Here is a 21,516-nt window from a genome sequence, read left to right on the forward strand (position 1 = left end):
GTCCAGTCACTTTGGCGGTCGGGGATTGACGGCTGACCTGCAAGAAGCGAGACCGTCGCTCTACCGTCCAGCCCAAGAGTAAGTGGATAGTTGCTGGAGTTACAGATTGAGGCATAGTGTGGCGAGCTTATATTTCCTCGTATATGTGCTCTTCTGAGTCGTCGATATCGTCATAGTTGGCCACATCGGAGTTCCGATAACTGCTTAAAGTCTTGGGGACATGTTGTGATATCTGGTCATGAAGACGCCTGTTATCTTCCTCTTTCTTCCTCCGCTTGATCACTAGTGCTGCTGTGACGACGACTACCGCAGCAGCAGCAGCAACTATAGCCCCGACAATGACCACAATATGCCAGGGTTGGACAAGAACTGACCCAGTTGGCTCTGCGCTGTTGTCCTTCTCAGGTTTACTGGAGTCCTCCGTAGTGACGTGTTCTCCGTTTTCTGTGGTGGAGGTAAGAGAGTGAAGATAAGAATTCGTCGCTATGTAGTCTATAGGTTTACAGTTGAAAGTACAGTATGGTGAACCTGAGACGTAGATACTGAAACTTTCGCCACTGTATACTTGACTCTCACTATGCTGTTCTCGCCCGTCAATATAGACGTAATACGTCACGTTACCAGGAGACGTGCGGGACGACGTTTGTACATGGTACCACTTATTTGGACTCTGGAACACATATCTGCCTATAACAATTGCCGTAGGGCTTCCCTGGGGCCATGTGATTTTGATTTCCATGTACGTGAAAGTTGGACTTGGTCTGAGGTAGAAGGAGTTGTCAAGAGAATCGGTTGCTGAAAAGAGACACTTGTTAGCGTCTCGGGAGGTCAAGACAAAGGTCTGGCAGCCGTAGGAATTATGTGGCACGAAGTTGCACCATTGGTGTGAGGCGGCTGGCACCACCACCACCACAGTGAACAAGAGCACCACACCCACCCCAAGCTGGAGCACTGAAGTCATCCTTCTCATGGTGACCCTCCGTCGTCACCACGGACAGTGACCTCACTCACCACGGACAGTGACCTCACTCACCACGGACAGTGACCTCACTCACCACGGACAGTGATCTCCGTCGTCACCACGGACAGTGACCTCACTCACCACGGACAGTGACCTCACTCACCACGGACAGTGACCTCACTCACCACGGACAGTGACCTCACTCACCACTGTATATATTACACAACTGTGCTATAACAAGTTCGCTGCCTCCAAGAGTCGTCACAGGGACCTCTCACTTATGGTCGTCACTGCCAGTCACTCACGGGTCACGACCTGGTCCTGGGGGGTCGTCGGGACCGTCGTGGGTGTGTGTGACCTCCACTCTGACCAAGATGGGAGTGCTGGTGAGAGTGCCACAGTGCCAGGCTGGGCCTCGCCTCAAGAACCAACTCACTGATAACCCACATCCTGTAGCTACTTGCAACTGTTGTTATTGCTATTAATTTCGTAAAGATTACGACGACCCAAACGTCAGCCACATCTTGGCCACCCGAGTCGTAAGAGGTTCACGATCCCTACGTCTCTTCCAGACGGCCCCCTACAGCTCTTCCAGACGGCCCCCTACAGCCCTTCCAGACGGCCCCCTACTGCCCTTCCAGACAGCCCATTACAGCCCTTCCAGACAGCCCCCTACTGCCCTTCCAGACAGCCCATTACGGCCCTTCCAGACGGCCCCCTACTGCCCTTCCAGACAGCCCATTACAGCCCTTCCAGACGGCCCCTTACTGCCCTTCCAGATGGCCCTATACTGCCCTTCCAGACGGCCCCTTACTTCCCTTCCAGACGGCCCCTTACTGCCCTTCCAGACGGCCCCATACTGCCCTTCCAGACGGCCCCTTATTGCCTTTCCAGACGGTCCCCTTAAGTCCTTCAAGACGGCATAATACAACCTTTTAGACGGCCTCTAGAACTCTTCATCTCTACAGACTCTTCTCGGTTGGAGCACTCTTGTTCATACATAAACTCTGTCAGTCGTAGACGGGAAGGTGCGATGCGAGACAGGTATACCTGATGCAGCACTGTCTGCTCCAGGAACACCGCAAAGACCCCTCGCGGGGGGCCGCAACATTCGCTGTTCCAATAGCAGGGTCCAGGTCCGCGGTGTGCACGACAGGCCACCGCCACCAAGGGAGAGACGGCTGACAGAGCCAGGGGCGCGGGAGTGACCTCATACTGTCCATTCTCCGTCACCGTCGCGTCGTCCGCCGATATCTTCACGGGAATACCAACATGTGACTCATTGTAACTAGAGGATGTCTCACGGCATCCTCTAGCTGTTTCTTGTTGCTTGAGAAGTCTTTCTTGCGTCTACTAATGTTGGTAAGGACCACATTTTCTGCGCTAATGTTGGGCATTGTTATAGTTGCTTGGTTAAAGCTAGGTTAGAGGTGCTTGTATTATATCCGAGCGTGTGTGTGTAGAGGAGACGCAAAATGTCCGCCACGAGCAATATGTGTTACTGGTTTACTTCAGAAAAGTATTTTTTGTGAAGTCAAGAGACATAATGTATACGTGCACTTGCATGCATCATGCTCCGGTTAACTGAGCAACTTGTCCTCTCACAAAGAACGTCGCTTTTCGCTCGTATGCGTTACATACGGCCAAAAATTGTCGTAATAGAAAATGGAACCGGCTCGCGGAAGTAAAGTACTGTCCCGTTTTCTGTTTTGGGTCCTCTGGTAGGTTAGGACAAGGGCACTTTAAACTGACCGTTTTCTTGACGTTGGCAAACCTTAGGAGGACGGACTGAACTGAGGGGGGGGGGGGGGTAAGATTCTTGTGGCGACAGACCTCCTTTATCTGTAGCACTGGTCAGCGACGTCCGGTCACAACAAAATGGTCCCGAGTTTGACTCCCGCACAAGGACAGAGATATTTGGGCACATTTCCTCTTACCTGAAGCCTCTGTGTTCCTAGCAGTAAGTAGGTACCCCGGGATTAGCCAACTGTTGTGGGTTGCAGCCTGGGGAAGCTCAGTTGCTGGTCTAGGGGAAGGGGGGGGGACTCGGAAGGGCCCAACAAGCGTCCCCAACAATGGGAGAACAATCAAGGCTTCGGTAACAATTATCCCTAATTATTGAGCCATTTGAGGTCAAATTAATCCCGAGATGATTGGGTGTTTACATTTATATACATTTTACTCCCTCCAGTTTTAGTCAATGCTTGGAATTCTCTGTTCAATGAGAATATCGCTCAGAATTCTCTGTTCAATGTGTATATCGCTCAGAATTCTCTGTTCAATGTGTATATCGCTCAGAATTCTCTGTTCAATGTGTATATCACTCAGAATTCTCGGTTCAATGTGTATATCGCTCAGAATTCTCTGTTCAATATGTATATCGCTCAGAATTCTCTGTTCAATAGGAATATCGCTTAGAATTTTCTCTTCACTGTGTATATCACTCGTAATTCTGTTTAATGTGACTATTTCTTGGCTGTGTTGTAATTGGTGTATTTAGACGCAGCTGTGACTGGAGAGGCTCAGGCCATGATCCTTTAAGTAAACTGTATACAGTTGTGAGGGTAATGATTTATATAGAAGTATAGATGCTAGTTTATTGGACATCCACAAGTTATTGCTAGCCACGCTCTGTCTATAGAGCTGTGTTAGGTATCATGTTAGCATACAAGAGAAAATGTTACAAACAATATCATATATTCAGTTACCAATGTCAGGTTTGATACTAACTGGTTCTTGCCTATAGTTCTGGGACACACAAACTGGTTCTTGCCTATAGTTCTGGGACACACAAACTGGTTCTTGCCTATAGTTCTGGGACACACAAACTGGTTCTTGCCTATAGTTCTGGGACACACAAACTGGTTCTTGCCTATAGTTCGGGGACACACAAACTGGTCTCGTCCTGTAGATTTGTGACTAACTGGTCCTATATACACCTAAACAGCCCATCCTCATGTTTAGGTAGTATTTATAGTAACGATGACGACGACAGTATATATACCGACTTACAACGAAAGTATAAATCGGAACTATTGAGTTGGACAAACAGGAAAACTATTTATTACTTGTGTTGCTCTGACAAACTAACCTAACCTAACCTTCCTTGGCCTAATACACGATATGTGAGGCCTAATATAGTACATATTTGTGCTATACTAGGCCAAGGAACATTTAAATTTGTTTTTTAGCTTTACTTTTTTAAAGAATTCCTTATTAGTCAATATACTACTATCTAAAAACTAAGTACGTACGAATACGTGACTATTGACGATCGTCACAATAGATACTATCTTAACAGTAGGACGGGTTGGCTTAAAGCACACTTAATAATTAGAAACATATGAACACTTATGTGTTGAGCTCATGTGTGACTAGTATTTTCATGGGTATTATTAACAAAGTATTATTATACACTTCTAATTCACTTTTAATGCGCATATGCATTTCTAAACATAGTTGGTGTATGTATCCATGTATACTTCTAAGCACAATTTTAGCTAGTGTGTATTTTTAGCAAGTAATATATATATTTACATTTTAGACATATAAATTAGATAAATTATGCGTATACATTTTTTTTCTGTCAAATTTGTGCGGGACGCAATGATGAAGTGGCAGTCATGATAACTTTGCTTATGACTTGATTAGTGCGTCACACGCAGTCTTGATTATATTTGTTATCACTTGATTGTTGCGTCACACAGTTTTGATCAATTTACTTATCTCTTGATTACTGTGTCACGCACAATCTTGACTGCCTTTCTTAAGTGACTCTGATAGCCAACAGAGAGACTTGCGAGCCATTTAAAGTGGGTATTTTAAGAAAAACACATTTGAATATATTTTTATGATTAATGGCTTTTTGTTATGTAAGTCAACGGAATAAAGTATGTATAAATGTCAGTATTAATCATTAGTTTGTTGGTACAATTCACAATTACCAAACAATAATTACAATGGTAAATACTCATGTTGTCTAGGACTTACGCTTGTATCCAGGGGCCAGATTCACGAAAGCACTTACGCAAGCACTTACGAACGTGTACATCTTTCCTCAATCTTTGACGGCTTTGGTTACATTTATTAAACAGTTTACAAGCATGAAAACTTGCCAATCAACTGTTGTTATTGTTATAAACAGCCTCCTGGTGCTTCGGAGCTCATTAACTGTTTAATAATTGTAAACAAAGCCGCCAAAGATTGAGAAAAGATGTACAGGTTCGTAAGTGTTTGCGTAAGTGCTTTCGTGAATCTGGCCCCAGGTTCCCTTAGTACGAACTACTGAGCTTCGCCAACATTCAGCCCACAACAGTTGCGTAAGTTGCAGGTACCTAATTACTGCTGGGTGAACGGGTGTATTAGGTGAAAGGAAACTTGGCTAGGCATTTCTGTTCGGCTCGGGGGGATCGAAGCCGTGTGAGTCATAATGTTGACATTCTGCTGTCAGCAGGTAACATGGACTCAGCTAAATGGGACGTAGATGCTGTTCTCACTGTCGTGGGCGGAGCCTCTACGGGCGTCCCACCCGCCGCCCACACTCTCATCCACGCCCTCTTCACCCGTCGAGAACGGCCGACCAACGCCAGCCACGGGGCGGAGGTCGTTCATGTCCTCGTAGATGTGGTCTTCGGGGTGGTCGTGGTTCTGTTCGTCGTTGTTCCGGGAGTCTTTGAGAGACATGGGGATTGACCCCGATATCGGGTCGTGAAGATCCGTGTCCTTGTTACCTTTCATCTTCTTGATCACCAGCCCCGCTATCATGATGGTGACGAACGCAGCAGCAATTATAGCCCCGACAGTGACCACAATATGCTTTGTGTTAACAAGAACTAACGAAGTTTGTGCGTCTTCGATTACCTTGTGTGTTTTCCTGCAGTCCTCCGGAGTGGTGCAATCGTCAACGTCATGTATATTTTCTGAGGAGCTGGCTGACGTTGAGTGAACTTGAGGGGAGACTCTTACCGTCGTGGGAGGGTTAATGTCATCGTCAGTTGACTTACCTGGTGGTGCTGTTGGTGGTGAAGGCTCTGGCTCCGACGGGGGCAATCTTGTCAGTGGTGGTTGTATCGGTGGCGGGTAGTGGCTGGGGTTACAGTTGACAGCATAGTGTAGGGAGCCTGTGACGTAGACGTCGAAAGTGTTGGCTCTGTATGTGTTATGCACACTTCCCCACTGTTGCCCATCAATATAGACTTTATATAACCCACCAAAATTCGGGTCGGACATCATCTGTACATGGTACCACATGTTTGGTTGCTTGAACTCATTCCTGCCAATATTCAATATCGTAGGGCTTCCCTGGGGCCATGTGATTTTTATTTCCAAGTTCGTGAAGGTTGGACTTGGTCTGAGGTACAAGTCAGTAAAATAATTGTGCCAAAAAATACACTTGCCAGCGTCTCGGGAGTCCACGGTGTAGGTCAGGCAGCCGTAGTTATCATGAAGCTTCCAGTGGCACCATTGTTGTGAGGCGGCTGGCACCACCACCACCACAGTGAACAAGAGCACCACACCCACCCCAAGCTGGAGCACTGACGTCATCCTTCTCATGGTGACCTCCGTCGTCACCACGGACAGTGACCTCACTCACCACGGACAGTGACCTCACTCACCACGGATAGTGACCTCACTCACCACGGACAGTGACCTCACTCACCACTGTATATATTACACAACTGTGCTATAACAAGTTCGCTGCCTCCAAGAGTCGTCACAGGGACCTCTCACTTATGGTCGTCACTGCCAGTCACTCACGGGTCACGACCTGGTCCTGGGGGGTCGTCGGGACCGTCGTGGGTGTGTGTGACCTTCACTATGACCAAGATGGGAGTGCTGGTGAGAGTGCCACAGTGCCAGGCTGGGCCACGCCTCAAGAATATTCTCGCCAGTAGTAAACATCCTGTAGCTGCTTTTTTGCTGCTTCATAAGCTCCTTGAGGAGTTGTCAACACGAGCGACCACCAGCCAGTTTTCGGGTCTACTGCACACTGTTGGGATATGTATGAAAGATTGGTCTGAAACACATTACTGGTCCTCTAGTATATACAACTAAATCACACTTTTGCAATATAACAATTTCATTGGTTAATTTAAATGTAAAAAATGACGTATGGTATCATTGACGAAGTTTCTACATTGTCTATAAATATATCTACATATAGTGTACTATTGGTATGTGTATCTATGTGTACTGCCGATATGTTTATCAATGTTTACTACTGATATGCGTATCCATGTGTACTACTGGTATATGTATCTATGTGACTTACTGACATGTGTAGCTGTGTGTGCTACTGGTATGTATCTGTGTACTACTACATATATACAGTACTACTGCTGCATATATGTGTACTTGTATATGTATCTATGTGTACTACTGGTCGCACTTTTAGCTTCTGTTGACTTCCAGTTAATTGGTATTATTTATGTTTAAGTTTTAGGCCTATAAATTAGATAAATCACATATATACATCTTCGCTTCTGTCAGTCTTGAACACAGTCACTTGATTACTGCGTCACGCACAATCTTACCTAACTCAGTCACTTGATTACTGCGTCACGCAGTCTTGCTTACCTCTCTTATCTCGCAAATAAACACCGAGACTTGAGAGCTGTTTAAAAATGCAGTCAAGTTTTGTATTATATTTTTTCTAGTGGTTTGTAACTTTCTTTTATGTAAGTGGTGAAATATATATAAATATCAGTATTATTCATTAGTTTGTTGACACACTGCACTGCCAACACACTTGTCAGTTAGAAAGGCGGGGTCCAAGAGCTAACAGCTCGATTCTGCAGCCATAAATAGTAAATACATTACAGTGAGGGGCCACTATGTTGTCATTCTCCTGCCAGCAAGCAATATGGATCAGCCGTTTTAATATTGTCTTACGTCAGCATGGTGCCCAAGCCGACGTAGAGGCTGTTCTCACTGTCGTGGGCGGAGCCTTTGCGGGCGTCCCACCCGCCGCCCACACTCGCATCCACGCCCTCTTCACCCGTCGAGAACGGCCGGACAGCGCCAGCCACGGGGTGGAGGTCGTTCATGTCCTCGTAGATGTGGTCTTCGGGGTCGTCGACGTCGTCGTAGTTGTCTTCGTTGGAGTTCTGGTAACCGCTGATAGACAGAGGGAATGACCCAGTTTCCTGGTCAATAAGATTCGTATTCATTTCTTTTCTCTTCCTCGCCTTGATCACCAGTGTTGCAATGATGATGGTGACGACTGCAGCAGCAATAACCCCGACAGTGACCACTATATACCAGGGTAGACCAAGAACTAACCTGGTTGTCGCCTCCATGGTGCCGTTTTCTGGTTTACTGGAGTCCTCCGTAGTGGAATGTTCTTCAGCGGCTTCTTCGTTTTCTGTGGTGTCTGCTGGCGGGGGAACTTTAGGGAAGCTAAAGTCCACCCCCCGGAAGGTTGGATGCATCGTCAGTAGACTGAACTGGAGATGGTGTCGTTGGTGGTGAAAGCGCTGCTGGTGGTGTCGAACGTGGAGGAGGATAGTCACTAGGGTTACAGTTGATAGCATAGAATGGTGAGCCTCTGGTGTAGATATCGAATGTGTGAGCACGGAATGTTGAAATCAGACTTCGCCGTTCTTGCCCATCAATGTTGACGTAATACTTCACATTAACAAAAGACTTGTCCGACGTCATCTGTATACGGTACCACCTGTCTGGTTGATCCAGCACATTATTGCCAATATAGATTGTTATAGGCGATGCCATGTGCCATGTGAGTTTTATTGTCAAGGACACGAATGTTGGTCCAGGTCTGAGGTAGAAGGAGAATTTAGGAGAGTTTAAGGTCGCAACCTTGCACTCCCCCCCAGCTGGAGAGGCCAGGATGTAGGTCTGGCAGCCGTAGTTTTCGTGACGCTCACCTCTGCAGGAGTCCCGTGAGGCGGCTGGCACCACCACCACCACAGTGAACAAGAGCACCACACCCACCCCAAGCTGGAGCACTGACGTCATCCTTCTCATAGTGACCGTCCGTCTTCACCACGGACAGTGACCTCACTCACCACGGACAGTGACCTCACTCACCACGGACAGTGACCCCACTCACCGCTGTATATATTACGCACCTGTTTTATAACAAGTTCGTTTCCTCCAAGAGTCGTCACAGGGACCTCTCACTTATGGTCGTCACTGCCAGTCACTCACGGGTCACGACCTGGTCCTGGGGGGTCGTCGGGACCGTCGTGGGCTGTGTAATCTTCACTAAGACCAAGATAGGTGTGTTGGTGAGAGTGCCACAGTGCCAGGCAGGGCCACTCATCAAGAACAATCTCGCTAGCAGGTCACATCCTGTAGATGTTTTGCTGCTTCATAATCTCCTTGAGGAATTGTCAACACGAGCGACCACCAGCCAGTGTTCAGGTCTACTGCACACTGTTGGGATATATATGAAAGATTGGTCTGAAACACATTACTGGCCCTCTAGTATATACAACTAAATCACACTTTTACTATAAAACAATTTCATTGGATAATTTAAATGTAAAAAATGACGTATGGTATTATTAACGTGACGTATTCCTACATTTACTTCCTATAAATATTTGTACACATAGTGTACTACTGATATGTATATGAACGTGTATTACTGGTATGTGTATATATGTGTAGTAGTAGGCATCCATCAGTCTCAGGAGACTGTGGAGTTGTGCTCTGGTTGTCGGTCTGGAGTGGCCTCTCCAGGGCGCAAAGCCTGGGTAGGTTGATACGAAATGAATTTTCAATTCATACGTATATTATACATATGCTACTGGTATATGTTTCTATGTGTACTACTGGTATATGTATATATGTGTACTACTGGTCGCAGTTTTAGCTCCTGTTGATTTCTAGCTAATTGGCATTATTTATGTTAAGTTTTAGGCCTATTCACGAGAGAAATAACATATTTTCATCTTTGCTGTTAATCTTCTACACAGTCACATGATTACTGCGTCACGCACAGTCTTGCTTACCTTTCTCATCACGCAAATAGACAATGCCGAGACTTGGGAGCTGTTTAAAAAGCAGTTAATTTCGAATTATACGTTTTTCTGGTGGTTTTTAACTCTCCTTTATGTAAGTGATTATGTATGTATAAATGTCAGTATTAATCATTAGTTTGTTGACACACTGTACTGCCAACACACTTGGCAGTTAGAAAGGCGGGGTCCAAGAGCTAACAGCTCGATTCTGCAGCCATAAATAGTAAATACATTACAGTTAGGGGCCACTATGTTGGTCGTTCTCCTGCCAGCAAGCAACATGGATCAGCCGTTTTAATATTGTCTTACGTCAGCATGGCGCCCAAGCCGACGTAGAGGCTGTTCTCACTGTCGTGGGCGGAGCCTTTGCGGGCGTCCCATCCGCCGCCCACACTCACATCCACGCCCTCTTCACCCGTCGAGAACGGCCGGATAGCGCCAGCCACGGGGTGGAGGTCGTTCATGTCCTCGTAGATGTGGTCTTCGGGGTCGTCAACGTCGTCGTAGTTGTCTTCGTTGGAGTTCTGGGAGGCGCTGAAAGACAGAGGGAATGACCCAGTTTCCTGGTCAATAAGATTCGTATTCTTTTCTTTTCTCTTCCTCGCCTTGATCACCAGTGTTGCAATGATGATGGTGACGACTGCAGCAGCAATAACCCCGACAATAACCACTATATACCAGGGTAGACCAAGGACTAACCTGGTTGTCTCGTTGAGGCCGTTTTCTGGTTTACTGGAGTCCTCCATTGAGGAATGTTCTTCGGCGGCTATTCCGTTTTCTGTGGTATTTGTTGGTGGGGGAACTTTAGGGAAGCTTAAGTCCACCTCCGGAAGGTTGACTGCATAGTCAGTAGACTGAACTGGAGATGGTGTTGTTGGTGGTGAATTAGCTGCTGGTGGTGGTGTTGGTGTAGGCCGTGGAGGAGGGTAGTCACTAGGGTCACATTCGGGAGCATAGAATGGTGAGCCTCTGGTGTAGATATCGAATGTGTGAGCACGGAGTGTTGAAGACAGTCTTCCCCGTTCTTGCCCATCAATGTTGACGTAATACTTCACATTAACATAAGACTTGTCCGACGTCAAGTGTATACGGTACCACCTGTCTGGTTGATCCAGCACATTATTGTCAATATAGATTGTCTGAGGCAATCCTATGTACCATGTGAGTTTTATTGTCAAGGACACGAATGTTGGTCCAGGTCTGAGGTAAAAGGAGTATTTAGGAGAGTTTAAAGTCGCAATCTTGCACTCCCCACCAGCTGGGGAGGCCAGGATGAAGGTCTGGCAGCCGTAGTTTTCGTGATGCTCACCTCTGCAGAAGTCCTGTGAGGCGGCTGGCACCACCACCACCACAGTGAACAAGAGCACCACACCCACCCCAAGCTGGAGCACTGACGTCATCCTTCTCATGGTGACCCTCCGTCGTCACCACGGACAGTGACCTCACTCACCACGGACAGTGACCTCACTCACCACGGACAGTGACCTCACTCACCACGGACAGTGACCTCACTCACCACGGACAGTGACCTCACTCAACACTGTATATATTACACAACTGTGCTATAACAAGTTCGCTGCCTCCAAGAGTCGTCACAGGGACCTCTCACTTATGGTCGTCACTGCCAGTCACTCACGGGTCACGACCTGGTCCTGGGGGGTCGTCGGGACCGTCGTGGGTGTGTGTGACCTTCACTATGACCAAGATGGGAGTGTTGGTGAGAGTGCCACAGTGCCAGGCTGGTCAACACCTCAAGAACCCACTCACCGGTCGACCACATCCTGTAGCTGTTTATTGTTTTGTTGCTTGATAAGCTCCTTGAGGAGTTGTCAACACGAGCGACCACCAGCCAGTGTTCGGGTCTACTGCACACTGTTGGGATATGTATGAAATATTGGTCTGAAACACATGACTGGTCCTCTAGTATATACAACTAAATCACACTTTTGCAATAATAATAACTCTTTTGATAATTTAAATGTCAAAAAAAGACGTATAGTATTGACGAAGTTTCTACATTTACTTCCAATAAATATATCTACATATAGTGTACTACTGGTATGTGTATCTATGTAACCGACTGATATGTGTATCTGTGTGTGCTACTGGTATATGTATCTGTGTACTACTGGTATGTGTATATATATGTGTACTTGTATATGTATCAATGTGTACTATTGGTATATATATCAATGTGTACTACTTGTATATGTATCAATGTGTACTACAGGTATATGGAAGTCAACTCCAGTTGACTTCCAGCTAATTGGCATTATTTATTTTTACGTTTTAGGCCTATAAATTAGATAAATCACATATATACATCTTCGCTTCTGTCAATCTTTAACTCAGTCACTTGATTACTGCGTCACGCAGTCTTGCTTACCTTTCTTATCTCGCAAATAAACACCGAGACTTGAAAGCTCTTTTAAAATGCAGTCAAGTTTCGAATTATATTTTTTCTAGTGGTTTGTAACTTTCTTTTATGTAAGTGGTGAAGTATATATAAATGTCAGTGTTAATCGTTATTTTGTTGACACACTGCACTGCTAACACACTTGTCAGTTAGAAAGGCGGGGTCCAAGAGCTAACAGCTCGATTCTGCAGGCACAAATAGTAAATACATTACAGTGAGGGGCCACTATGTTGTCATTCTCCTGCCAGCAAGCAACATGGATCAGCCGTTTAATATTGTCTTACGTCAGCATGGCGCCCAAGCCGACGTAGAGGCTGTTCTCACTGTCGTGGGCGGAGCCTTTGCGGGCGTTCCATCCGCCGCCCACACTCGCATCCACGCCCTCTTCACCCGTCGAGAACGGCCGGACAGCGCCAGCCACGGGGTGGAGGTCGTTCATGTCCTCGTAGATGTGGTCTTCGGGGTCGTCAACGTCGTCGTAGTTGTCTTCGTTGGAGTTCTGGGAGCCGCTGAAAGACAGAGGGAATGATCCCGTTTCCTGGTCAATAAGATTCGTATTTTTTTCTTTTCTCTTCCTCGTCTTGATCACCAGTGTTGCAATGATGATGGTGACGACTGCAGCAGCAATAACCCCGACAGTGACCACTATATACCAGGGTAGACCAAGAACTAACCTGGTTGTCGCCTCCATGGTGTCGCTTTCTGGTTTACTGGAGTCCTCCGTAGTGGAATGTTCTTCGGCGACTTCTATGTTTTCTGTGGTGTTTGCTGGTGGGGGAACTTTAGGGAAGTTTAAGTCCACCCCCGGAACGTTGGCTGCATCGTCAGTAGACTGAACTGGAGATGGTGTTGTTGGTGGTGAAAGCGCTGCTGGTGGCGCTGGTGTCGACCGTGGAGGAGGGTACTCACTAGGGTCACAGTCGCGAGCATAGAATATTGAGCCAATGACGTAGATATCGAAAGTGTTGGCACTGACTAATATTGACCGCAGCTTTCGCCGTTCTTGCCCATCAACATAGACGTAATACGTCTCATCAATAAGAGATGCGTGCGACGTCATGTGTATACGGTACCACTTGTTTGGTTGATCCAGCACATCCCTGCCTATGTAAATTGTCTCAGTCACTCCCAAGGTCCATGTGAGTCTCACTTGCAAGGACGTGAAGGTTGGGCCGGGTCTGAGGTAGAAGGAGAAGTCAGGAGAACCTTGGGTCTCAAACTGACACTTGCCACTGTCTGGAGTGGCTAGGATGAGGGTCTGACAGCCGTAGTTATCATGAAGCCTTTTGTTACACCATTGCTGTGAGGCGGCTGGCACCACCACCACCACAGTGAACAAGAGCACCACACCCACCCCAAGCTGGAGCACTGACGTCATCCTTCTCATGGTGACCCTCTGTCGTCACCACGGACAGTGACCTCACTCACCATGGACAGTGACCTCACTCACCACGGACAGTGACCTCACTCACCACTGTATATATTACACAACTGTGCTATAACAAGTTCGCTGCCTCCAAGAGTCGTCACATGGACCTCTCACTTATGGTCGTCACTGCCAGTCACTCACGGGTCACGACCTGGTCCTGGGGGGTCGTCGGGACCGTCGTGGGTGTGTGTAACCTTCACTATGACCAAGAGTAGTGTGCCTCAGAGTATTCTCCATACCACAGTGTCACACTGCCCACGCGCCTCGTGAGCTTTCACTGGGGGCCGAACATCCTGGCCAAGTAGGTGTTGTTCTCTAAAAAGAAAACAAATCGTAAAAGAAATGGAGCTTGTGGCGTCCTGTCCTAAGGCTCACATTCGTCTGAGACGTTACGACACGTATTTTCCAAGAGATAATTACACTAGAAGGTGTGTGTGTGTGTGTAATTACCTAAGTGTAGTTACAGGATGAGAGCTATGCTCGTGGTGTCCTGTCTTCCCAGCACTCTTTGTCGTATAATGCTTTGAAATTGTTGTGTGTTATTCGTGCCTGCAGGATCGTGCTGTTAGCTCTTGGACCCCGCCTTTCTAATCGTCGGTTGTCTAATGTACTGACTCGACTTTTTTTTCCCCCTATCATATCTTCTACATATTTCATACGTACAACCACCCAAGCACGCATTAGGTGAGTACACATACAGAAGGGGTCCGGGTTCGATTCCTGGCCGAGGCAGAAACAGAAAGTAGTCTCCGTGGTGTAGTGGTAAGACACTCGCCTGGCGTTTCGCGAACGCTTTGTCCTGGGTTCGTATCCTGGCCGGGGAAGATTGACTGGGCGCAAATCCTTAACTGTAGCCTCTGTTTAACCCAACAGTAAAATGGGTACTTGGTTGTTAAACGATTTGGCGGGTCGTATTCCGGGGAACATAGGATTGCGGGCGTATATATATATATATATATATATATATATATATATATATATATATATATGTATATATATATATATATATATATATATATATATATATATATATATATATTGTTACGATAATCTCCTTCAAGAGAGATTTGGCCTGCTCATGTACTGCTTCAGTACATCTACAACATCTAGATACTACAAGCAAGTGTAGTACATATTTAGTCAACTACGTTTTGCCAGGCGTAAACACATCACACTCGCTCTCCACCTCCCCCCTCCCCCCTTCCCTCGTCGCCGATCACCAAACTACCATTTCCAGCCTGCCCGCTTCTGATTGGTGAATCGACGTCTGCACCACTGCACTTTTGTACCTCAGCGCCATCTACCTAGCCGATGTCTGGGCCTGTACTAGCCATTGGAGTTAGAATATCCTGTGCTCTCAAGCTGAAACAACCATCTGATATACGCTCTGTCTATTAGTGGATGTTCTCAGCCAGCGCTTTATTCTCAGCATCTGTTAATTTCATTTTGCCTTTATCCATTTTAGAGTAACGTCACCACTATATTATTTTATGTTATTTTTTTAATCTTGTGAGTTTGCACTGTACATAGCCAAGGAATTGTCTTACTCATATTTTGTTTTAAATTTGATTAAAGTTTCATTGTTTATACTATTTGTTTTGCCCTTGCTACAGGACACAACAGCTACGCAGTCATTTTTTTTTTTAATGTGATAGGCATTGACACCAGCCATTGGGAGGACTGCCGAACACCTACACTTCTTTTTTCCATCATATATATATATATATATATATATATATATATATATATATATATATTAGTATATTTTGGTAGCAGTCTTTCCTGTAGACATATATTATTAAATATGACCGAAAAAGTAAGATTAATAATTCTAACACGAATTTTCTGAATCTTTCGTACATTTCTTTTCACTGTTGGAGGTAATTCAAAAATCAATTCTCCAAAATTCATTTTTATTTCTAGTCTGACACGACACTTGAGCGCGTTTCGTAAAACTTATTACATTTTCAAAGACTTTACACATATGTAAGTTCTATTCAGTTGTGTATGTGTAAAGTCTTTGAAAATGTAATAAGTTTTACGAAACGCGCTCAAGTGTCGCGTCAGACTAGAAATAAAAATTAATTTTGGAGAATTGATTTTTGAATTACCTCCAACAGTGAAAAGAAATGTACGAAAGATTCAGAAAATTCGTGTTAGAATTATTAATCTTACTTTTTCGGTCATATTTAATAATTATATATATATATATATATATATATATATATATATATATATATATATATATATATATATATATATATATATATATATATATATATATATATATATATGATATAGAATCCCGCAGGTACTAGTCTGTCAGATGTGCCAATCTCGCATTAATAAAAGAGAAAGCAAAATAAAATAGAGCTGCTGAGTCCTTTACGGTGTACCAATTGCGGGCAAAAAACAATGAAAACAACAAGACAAGACAATGAAAACTTTAAATATTTAATATAACAAAAAATGACTTTAATTATACACAAAATAATAAGAAACAATGACAAAAAAACCATTGACCACTTGACTTTACACAAGTATATAAACACACACAAAATATACACAAAATATAAACATAAAATACACAAAATATAAATCAGTGAATTTACGTTACTGACAAAAGGTGAATGTGAGACTTTATAGAATGTGCTCTGAACGTCAGTCGTCACCCGTTCGTGAGAACGTCAAGGTATAGGACACGTGTGAGCTGTGAGAGAGCACGAGATGGTGTCTGATTGACCAGATTAGAGAGAGAGAGAGAGAGAGAAGATTAAGCCACCCAAAAGGTGGCACGGGCATGAATAGCCCATAAGTGGTGGCCCTTTTGAGCCATTTCCAGTATCAAAAGATGATACTGGAGATCTGTGGAGGTGCGACTGCACCCTGCGTGACGGGAGATGTCTCCCGTCTTGACCAGATTGATTGATTGATGAAGATTAAGCCACGCAAAAGGTGGCACGGGCATGAATAGCCCGTAAGTGGTGGCCCTTTTGAGCCATTACCAGTATCATTAGATGATACTGGAGATCTGTGGAGGTGCGACTGCACCCTGCGTGACGGGAGATGTCTCCCGATTGACCAAGTGATTGATTGATTGATGAAGATTAAGCCAGCCAAAAGGTGGCACGGGCATGAATAGCCCGTAAGTGGTGGCCCTTTTGAGCCATTACCTGTATCAAGAGCTGATACTGGAGATCTGTGGAGGTGCGACTGCACCCTACGAATAGGTCGTGACCTCTCGAATGTGTCCAAGATTGATGAAGATTAAGCCACCCAAAAGGTGGCACGGGCATGAATATCCCGTAACATTGACCAGGCCGCCGGCAGGGCTTATATATGGGCGGTGACGTCACACTGGCGCGGAGCTGGGTCGTAGTCGAGGAACCCGCAATGTAGGTAGTAGTTTGCTGGGGGTAAATTGTTGCCAGCGAGTCCTCTCAGGGGAGGTCGGGAGGTGGAAGAAGGAGAGGCTAGACAATACTTTTTGCCACGTATTGTTGGCAATTCTTGTTGTTGATGGGTAATGTTGCAGAATACAACAACAGAATACAACAAGTCAAGCCTGGCCTCGGGCCGGGCTTGGGCAGTAGAAGAACTCCCAGAACCCCATCAACCAGGTATCAACCAGAATACAACAGAATTGAAAACGAAAGGAACAGGCAGAATCCACTGCTATGCAGGGGATAACAGTAACAATAATTAAAAAAAATGGACAGTTTCATTCACCTTGATGCACCTGTTCACCTAGCAGTAAATAAGTTAATGGGAGTTAGACAGCTGTTATGGGCTACTTCCTGGGGATGTGTGTGCATGTATCGGAGAAATATATGTAGAAGACAAAATAATACACGTTAGAAAGGCGGGTCCCAAGAGCTAATAGCTCGATTCTGCAGATACACCTGGTAAACACACACATGACGCCCCCCCCCACAACACAGGTGTGGACTGACAGGTGTTGGCTGTGTTTCAGGAGATCGAGCTTGATGTGAGCGACGTCCCCGACCTTCCGACGCCCGAGCCTTCACCTGTGTTTGAGGTGAGTAGTGTCTGCCTGTTGGCGCCGGGGGAGGCTGTCTGCTGGCGCCGGGGGAGGGTGTCTGTTGGCGCCGGGGAGGGTGGGAGGCTGTCTGCTGGCGCCGGGGAGGGGTGGGAGGCTGTCTGCTGGCGCCGGGGGAGGGTGTCTGTTGGCGCCGGGGAGGGTGGGAGGCTGTCTGCTGGCGCCGGGGAGGGGTGGGAGGCTGTCTGCTGGCGCCGGGGGAGGCTGTCTGCTGGCGCCTGGGGAGGGTGTCTGTTGGCGCCGGGGAGGGGTGGGAGGCTGTCTGCTGGCGCCGGGGAGGGGTGGGAGGCTGTCTGCTGGCGCCGGGGGAGGCTGTCTGCTGGCGCCTGGGGAGGGTGTCTGTTGGCGCCGGGGGAGGCTGTCTGCTGGCGCCGGGGGAGGGTGTCTGTTGGCGCCGGGGGAGGCTGTCTGCTGGCGCCGGGGAGGGTGGGAGGCTGTCTGCTGGCGCCGGGGGAGGCTGTCTGCTGGCGCCGGGGGAGGCTGTCTGCTGGCGCCGGGGGAGGCTGACTGCTGGCGCCTGGGGAGGGTGTCTGCTGGCGCCTGGGGAGGGTGTCTGTTGGCGCCGGGGGAGGCTGTCTGCTGGCGCCGGGGGAGGCTGTCTGCTGGCGCCGGGGAGGGTGGGAGGCTGTCTGCTGGCGCCGGGGGAGGCTGTCTGCTGGCGCCTGGGGAGGGTGTCTGTTGGCGCCGGGGAGGGGTGGGAGGCTGTCTGCTGGCGCCGGGGAGGGTGGGAGGCTGTCATCTGGCGCCGGGGAGGGTGGGAGGCTGTCTTCTGGCGCCGGGGAAGGTGGGAGGCTGTCTTCTGGCGCCGGGGAGGGTGGGAGGCTGTCTTCTGGCGCCGGGGAGGGTGGGAGGCTGTCTTCTGGCGCCGGGGAGGGTGGGAGGCTGTCTGCTGGCGCCGGGGAGGGTGGGAGGCTGTCTTCTGGCGCCGGGGAGGGTGGGAGGCTGTCTTCTGGCGCCGGGGAGGGTGGAAGGATAGGGGAGGGGGTTCTACCGGCGCCATGGATGGTGTGACGGCACCCTCTGGCGCCAGGAAGGGTTGAAAGATGCCTGGTGGTTCCAGGATGGATGGGAGGGTGTCTGCTGGCGCTGGGAAGGACCGTAGACCCCCTACTGTCGCCATGGAAGGTGCATGGATGCCTATTGGCGCCAGGGAGTGGTGGGTGAGTCTGCTGGCGCCAGTGATTAAGTAGCGGTAGTAATTTGAAAGAGAAGAGAGGAACAACCACAGAAGCAGGGGGCATATATCGACGTGACGAAAGAAGAAATTACTGTAAAATCTTAAGAAAAGTGGAGGAAATGAGGTAGAAAGAGAAGGGTGAATATACAGAGGAAGAGAAGAGAGAGGAGAGAGAGAGGAGGAGCAAGAGGATGTTTATACTGGGTGACCAGCCGGATGTTTGGGCTGGGGAGGATGTGCATCCTTCGCGGGTGTTTCTGGGGAGATTTGACGTCGTTTGGGGGAGAAAAGATGGGAAAGTTAGGGGGGGGGGAGACAGAGGGGGGAGACTCGCCCACTCGTGGGTAGGGGGAAGGGAAAGGGGGTCATTGACTTCAGGGATGGAATGGGAAGTGGATTATCGACCTCGAGGGAAGAGCAAAGAGGTTCATCGACCTCAGTGAAAGGGAAGAAGACAGGATCATTAACCTCTTGGGTTGATATTGAGTTAATTTTGCATTACATTGCCTCGTTTCCTACCATTTCTCACTAATTATTTTCCCTCTCTATCTCACCTCCCTTCCCTCCGTCCCTCACCCCCTCTCGCTTCCTCTCCCTCTCTCTCCCTCTCCCTCTCTCCCCTAACGTAGTAGCCAACGTTGGGTGTGGAAGCCGCGGATCATGAAAGAGATCCGTCAGTCCGTTTTCCTTTCGGGATAGAACATGGCAGATTGGAAGGCTTCAGTGGATAGTTATATTATCTTCAGCTTGGTGATGTGAGGCTTTGTTCTCTCTCTCTCTCTCTCTCTCTCTCTCTCTCTCTCTCTCTCTCTCTCTCTCTCTCTCTCTCTCTCTCTCTCTCTCTCTCTCTCTCTCTGTCTCTCTCTTTCTCTCTTTCTCTCTTTCTCTCTTTCTCTCTCTTTTTCTCTCTCTTTTTCTCTCTCTTTTTCTCTCTCTCTCTCTCTCTCTCTCTCTCTCTCTCTCTCTCTCTCTCTCTCTCTCTCTCTCTCTCTCTCTCTCTCTCTCTCTCTCTCTCTCTCTTTCTCTCTTTCTCTCTTTCTCTCTCTTTTCTCTCTCTTTTTCTCTCTCTTTTTCTCTCTCTCTCTCTCTCTCTCTCTCTCTCTCTCTCTCTCTCTCTCTCTCTCTCTCTCTCTCTCTCTCTCTCTCTCTCTCTCTCTCTCTCTCTCTTCTTCCTTGGTGAAGTCGCTTCCGAACCGTGAGTTCTAGCCGATGAACCTAATAGTGTTGAAAGGGGAGGATGGTGGGATTGTAGAGGCTAAGATGACAGAAATGGGAAGAGAGTAAGAGAATAGTATGAGAGGGTGAGAAATGAGACAGAGATAAGAAAGGCTGAATAAACACATCTGGATTAGAGTGGGATTTGCATTCAGGGGAGGATTAATCCTGCACGTAAACTGCAAGTAACATACAGAAGAAGAGAGAGAGATTGTTTACAAGTTTCGAAAGTAGGGGAAAATGAGACATAACGTTGGTACAGAAGCTTCCTGTAGCCTAGGGTGCTGACGCTTGGGCTCCACGCTGTCTCTCGTGTGTGTGTGTGCGTGTTTGTTTGTATTCACCTAGTTGTGCTTGCGGGGGTTGAGCTCTGCTCTTTCGACCCGCCTCTCAACTATCAATCAACTGTTTCTACTACTACTGTGTGTACTCACCTAGTTGTGCTTGAGGGGGTTGAGCTCTGGCTCTTTGGTCCCGCCTCTCAACTGTCAGTCAACAGGTGTACAGGTTCCTGAGCCTATCGGGCTCTGTCATATCTACACTTGAAACTGTGTACGGAGTCAGCCTCCACCACATCACTTCCTGATGCATTCCATTTGTCAACAACTCTGACACTAAAAAAGTTCTTTCTAATATCTCTGTGGCTCATTTGGGCACTCAGTTTCCACCTGTGTCCCCTAGTGTGTGTTCCCCTTGTGTTAAATAGACTGTCTTTATCTACCCTATCAATTCCCTTCAGAATCTTGAATGTGGTGATCATGTCCCCCCTAACTCTTCTGTCTTCCAGCGAAGTGAGATTTAATTCCCGTAGTCTCTCCTCGTAGCTCATACCTCTCAGCTCGGGTACTAGTCTGGTGGCAAACCTTTGAACCTTTTCCAGTTTAGTCTTATCCTTGACTAGATATGGACTCCATGCTGGGGCTGCATACTCCAGGATTGGCCTGACATATGTGGTATACAAAGTTCTGAATGATTCTTTACACAAGTTTCTGAATGCCGTTCGTATGTTGGCCAGCCTGGCATATGCCGCTGATGTTATCCGCTTGATATGTGCTGCAGGAGACAGGTCTGGCGTGATATCAACCCCCAAGTCTTTTTCCTTCTCTGACTCCTGAAGAATTTCCTCTCCCAGATGATACCTTGTATCTGGCCTCCTGCTCCCTACACCTATCTTCATTACATTACATTTGGTTGGGTTAAACTCTAACAACCATTTGTTCGACCATTCCTTCAGCTTGTCTAGGTCTTCTTGAAGCTTCAAACAGTCCTCG

At 47.2% G+C, this 21,516-nt stretch overlaps 2 protein-coding genes across 5 annotated transcripts in view; one reads left to right on the forward strand and one right to left on the reverse strand.

Annotated features, from left to right (window-relative positions):
- dlg1 (discs large 1) overlaps nucleotides 1–21,516 on the forward strand; it is a gene marked incomplete in the record, with an annotated part of 879,898 nt that overhangs the window by 569,898 nt on the left and 288,484 nt on the right. Inside the window, 1 exon segment of the mRNA XM_069316591.1 lies at nucleotides 17,767–17,832. Coding sequence (XP_069172692.1) covers nucleotides 17,767–17,832 — 66 coding nt within the window.
- On the reverse strand, nucleotides 3,545–13,751 carry LOC138358562 (uncharacterized). 4 transcript variants are annotated; one of them, XM_069316595.1, is made up of 2 exons: nucleotides 12,335–13,751; nucleotides 3,545–6,950 (listed from the first exon to the last, which is right to left on the reverse strand). In XM_069316595.1, exon 1 carries the CDS (start codon nucleotides 13,749–13,751, stop codon nucleotides 12,645–12,647), a length of 1,107 nt encoding a protein of 368 aa, XP_069172696.1. In that variant the 3' UTR covers nucleotides 3,545–6,950; nucleotides 12,335–12,644. The 4 variants fall into 4 exon arrangements, with proteins under 4 accessions (XP_069172696.1, XP_069172695.1, XP_069172694.1 ...); XM_069316594.1 differs by having other exon boundaries at nucleotides 3,545–9,358; XM_069316593.1 differs by having other exon boundaries at nucleotides 3,545–11,820.

This window comes from Procambarus clarkii, chromosome 84, assembly GCF_040958095.1.
Source record: "Procambarus clarkii isolate CNS0578487 chromosome 84, FALCON_Pclarkii_2.0, whole genome shotgun sequence".
Taxonomy (NCBI): Eukaryota; Metazoa; Arthropoda; class Malacostraca; order Decapoda; family Cambaridae; genus Procambarus; species Procambarus clarkii.

Excerpts from the sequence above, each read along its gene's own strand:
- LOC138358562 (XM_069316595.1), bottom strand. The coding sequence starts at position 13,751 with ATGAGAAGGATGACGTCAGTGCTCCAGCTTGGGGTGGGTGTGGTGCTC.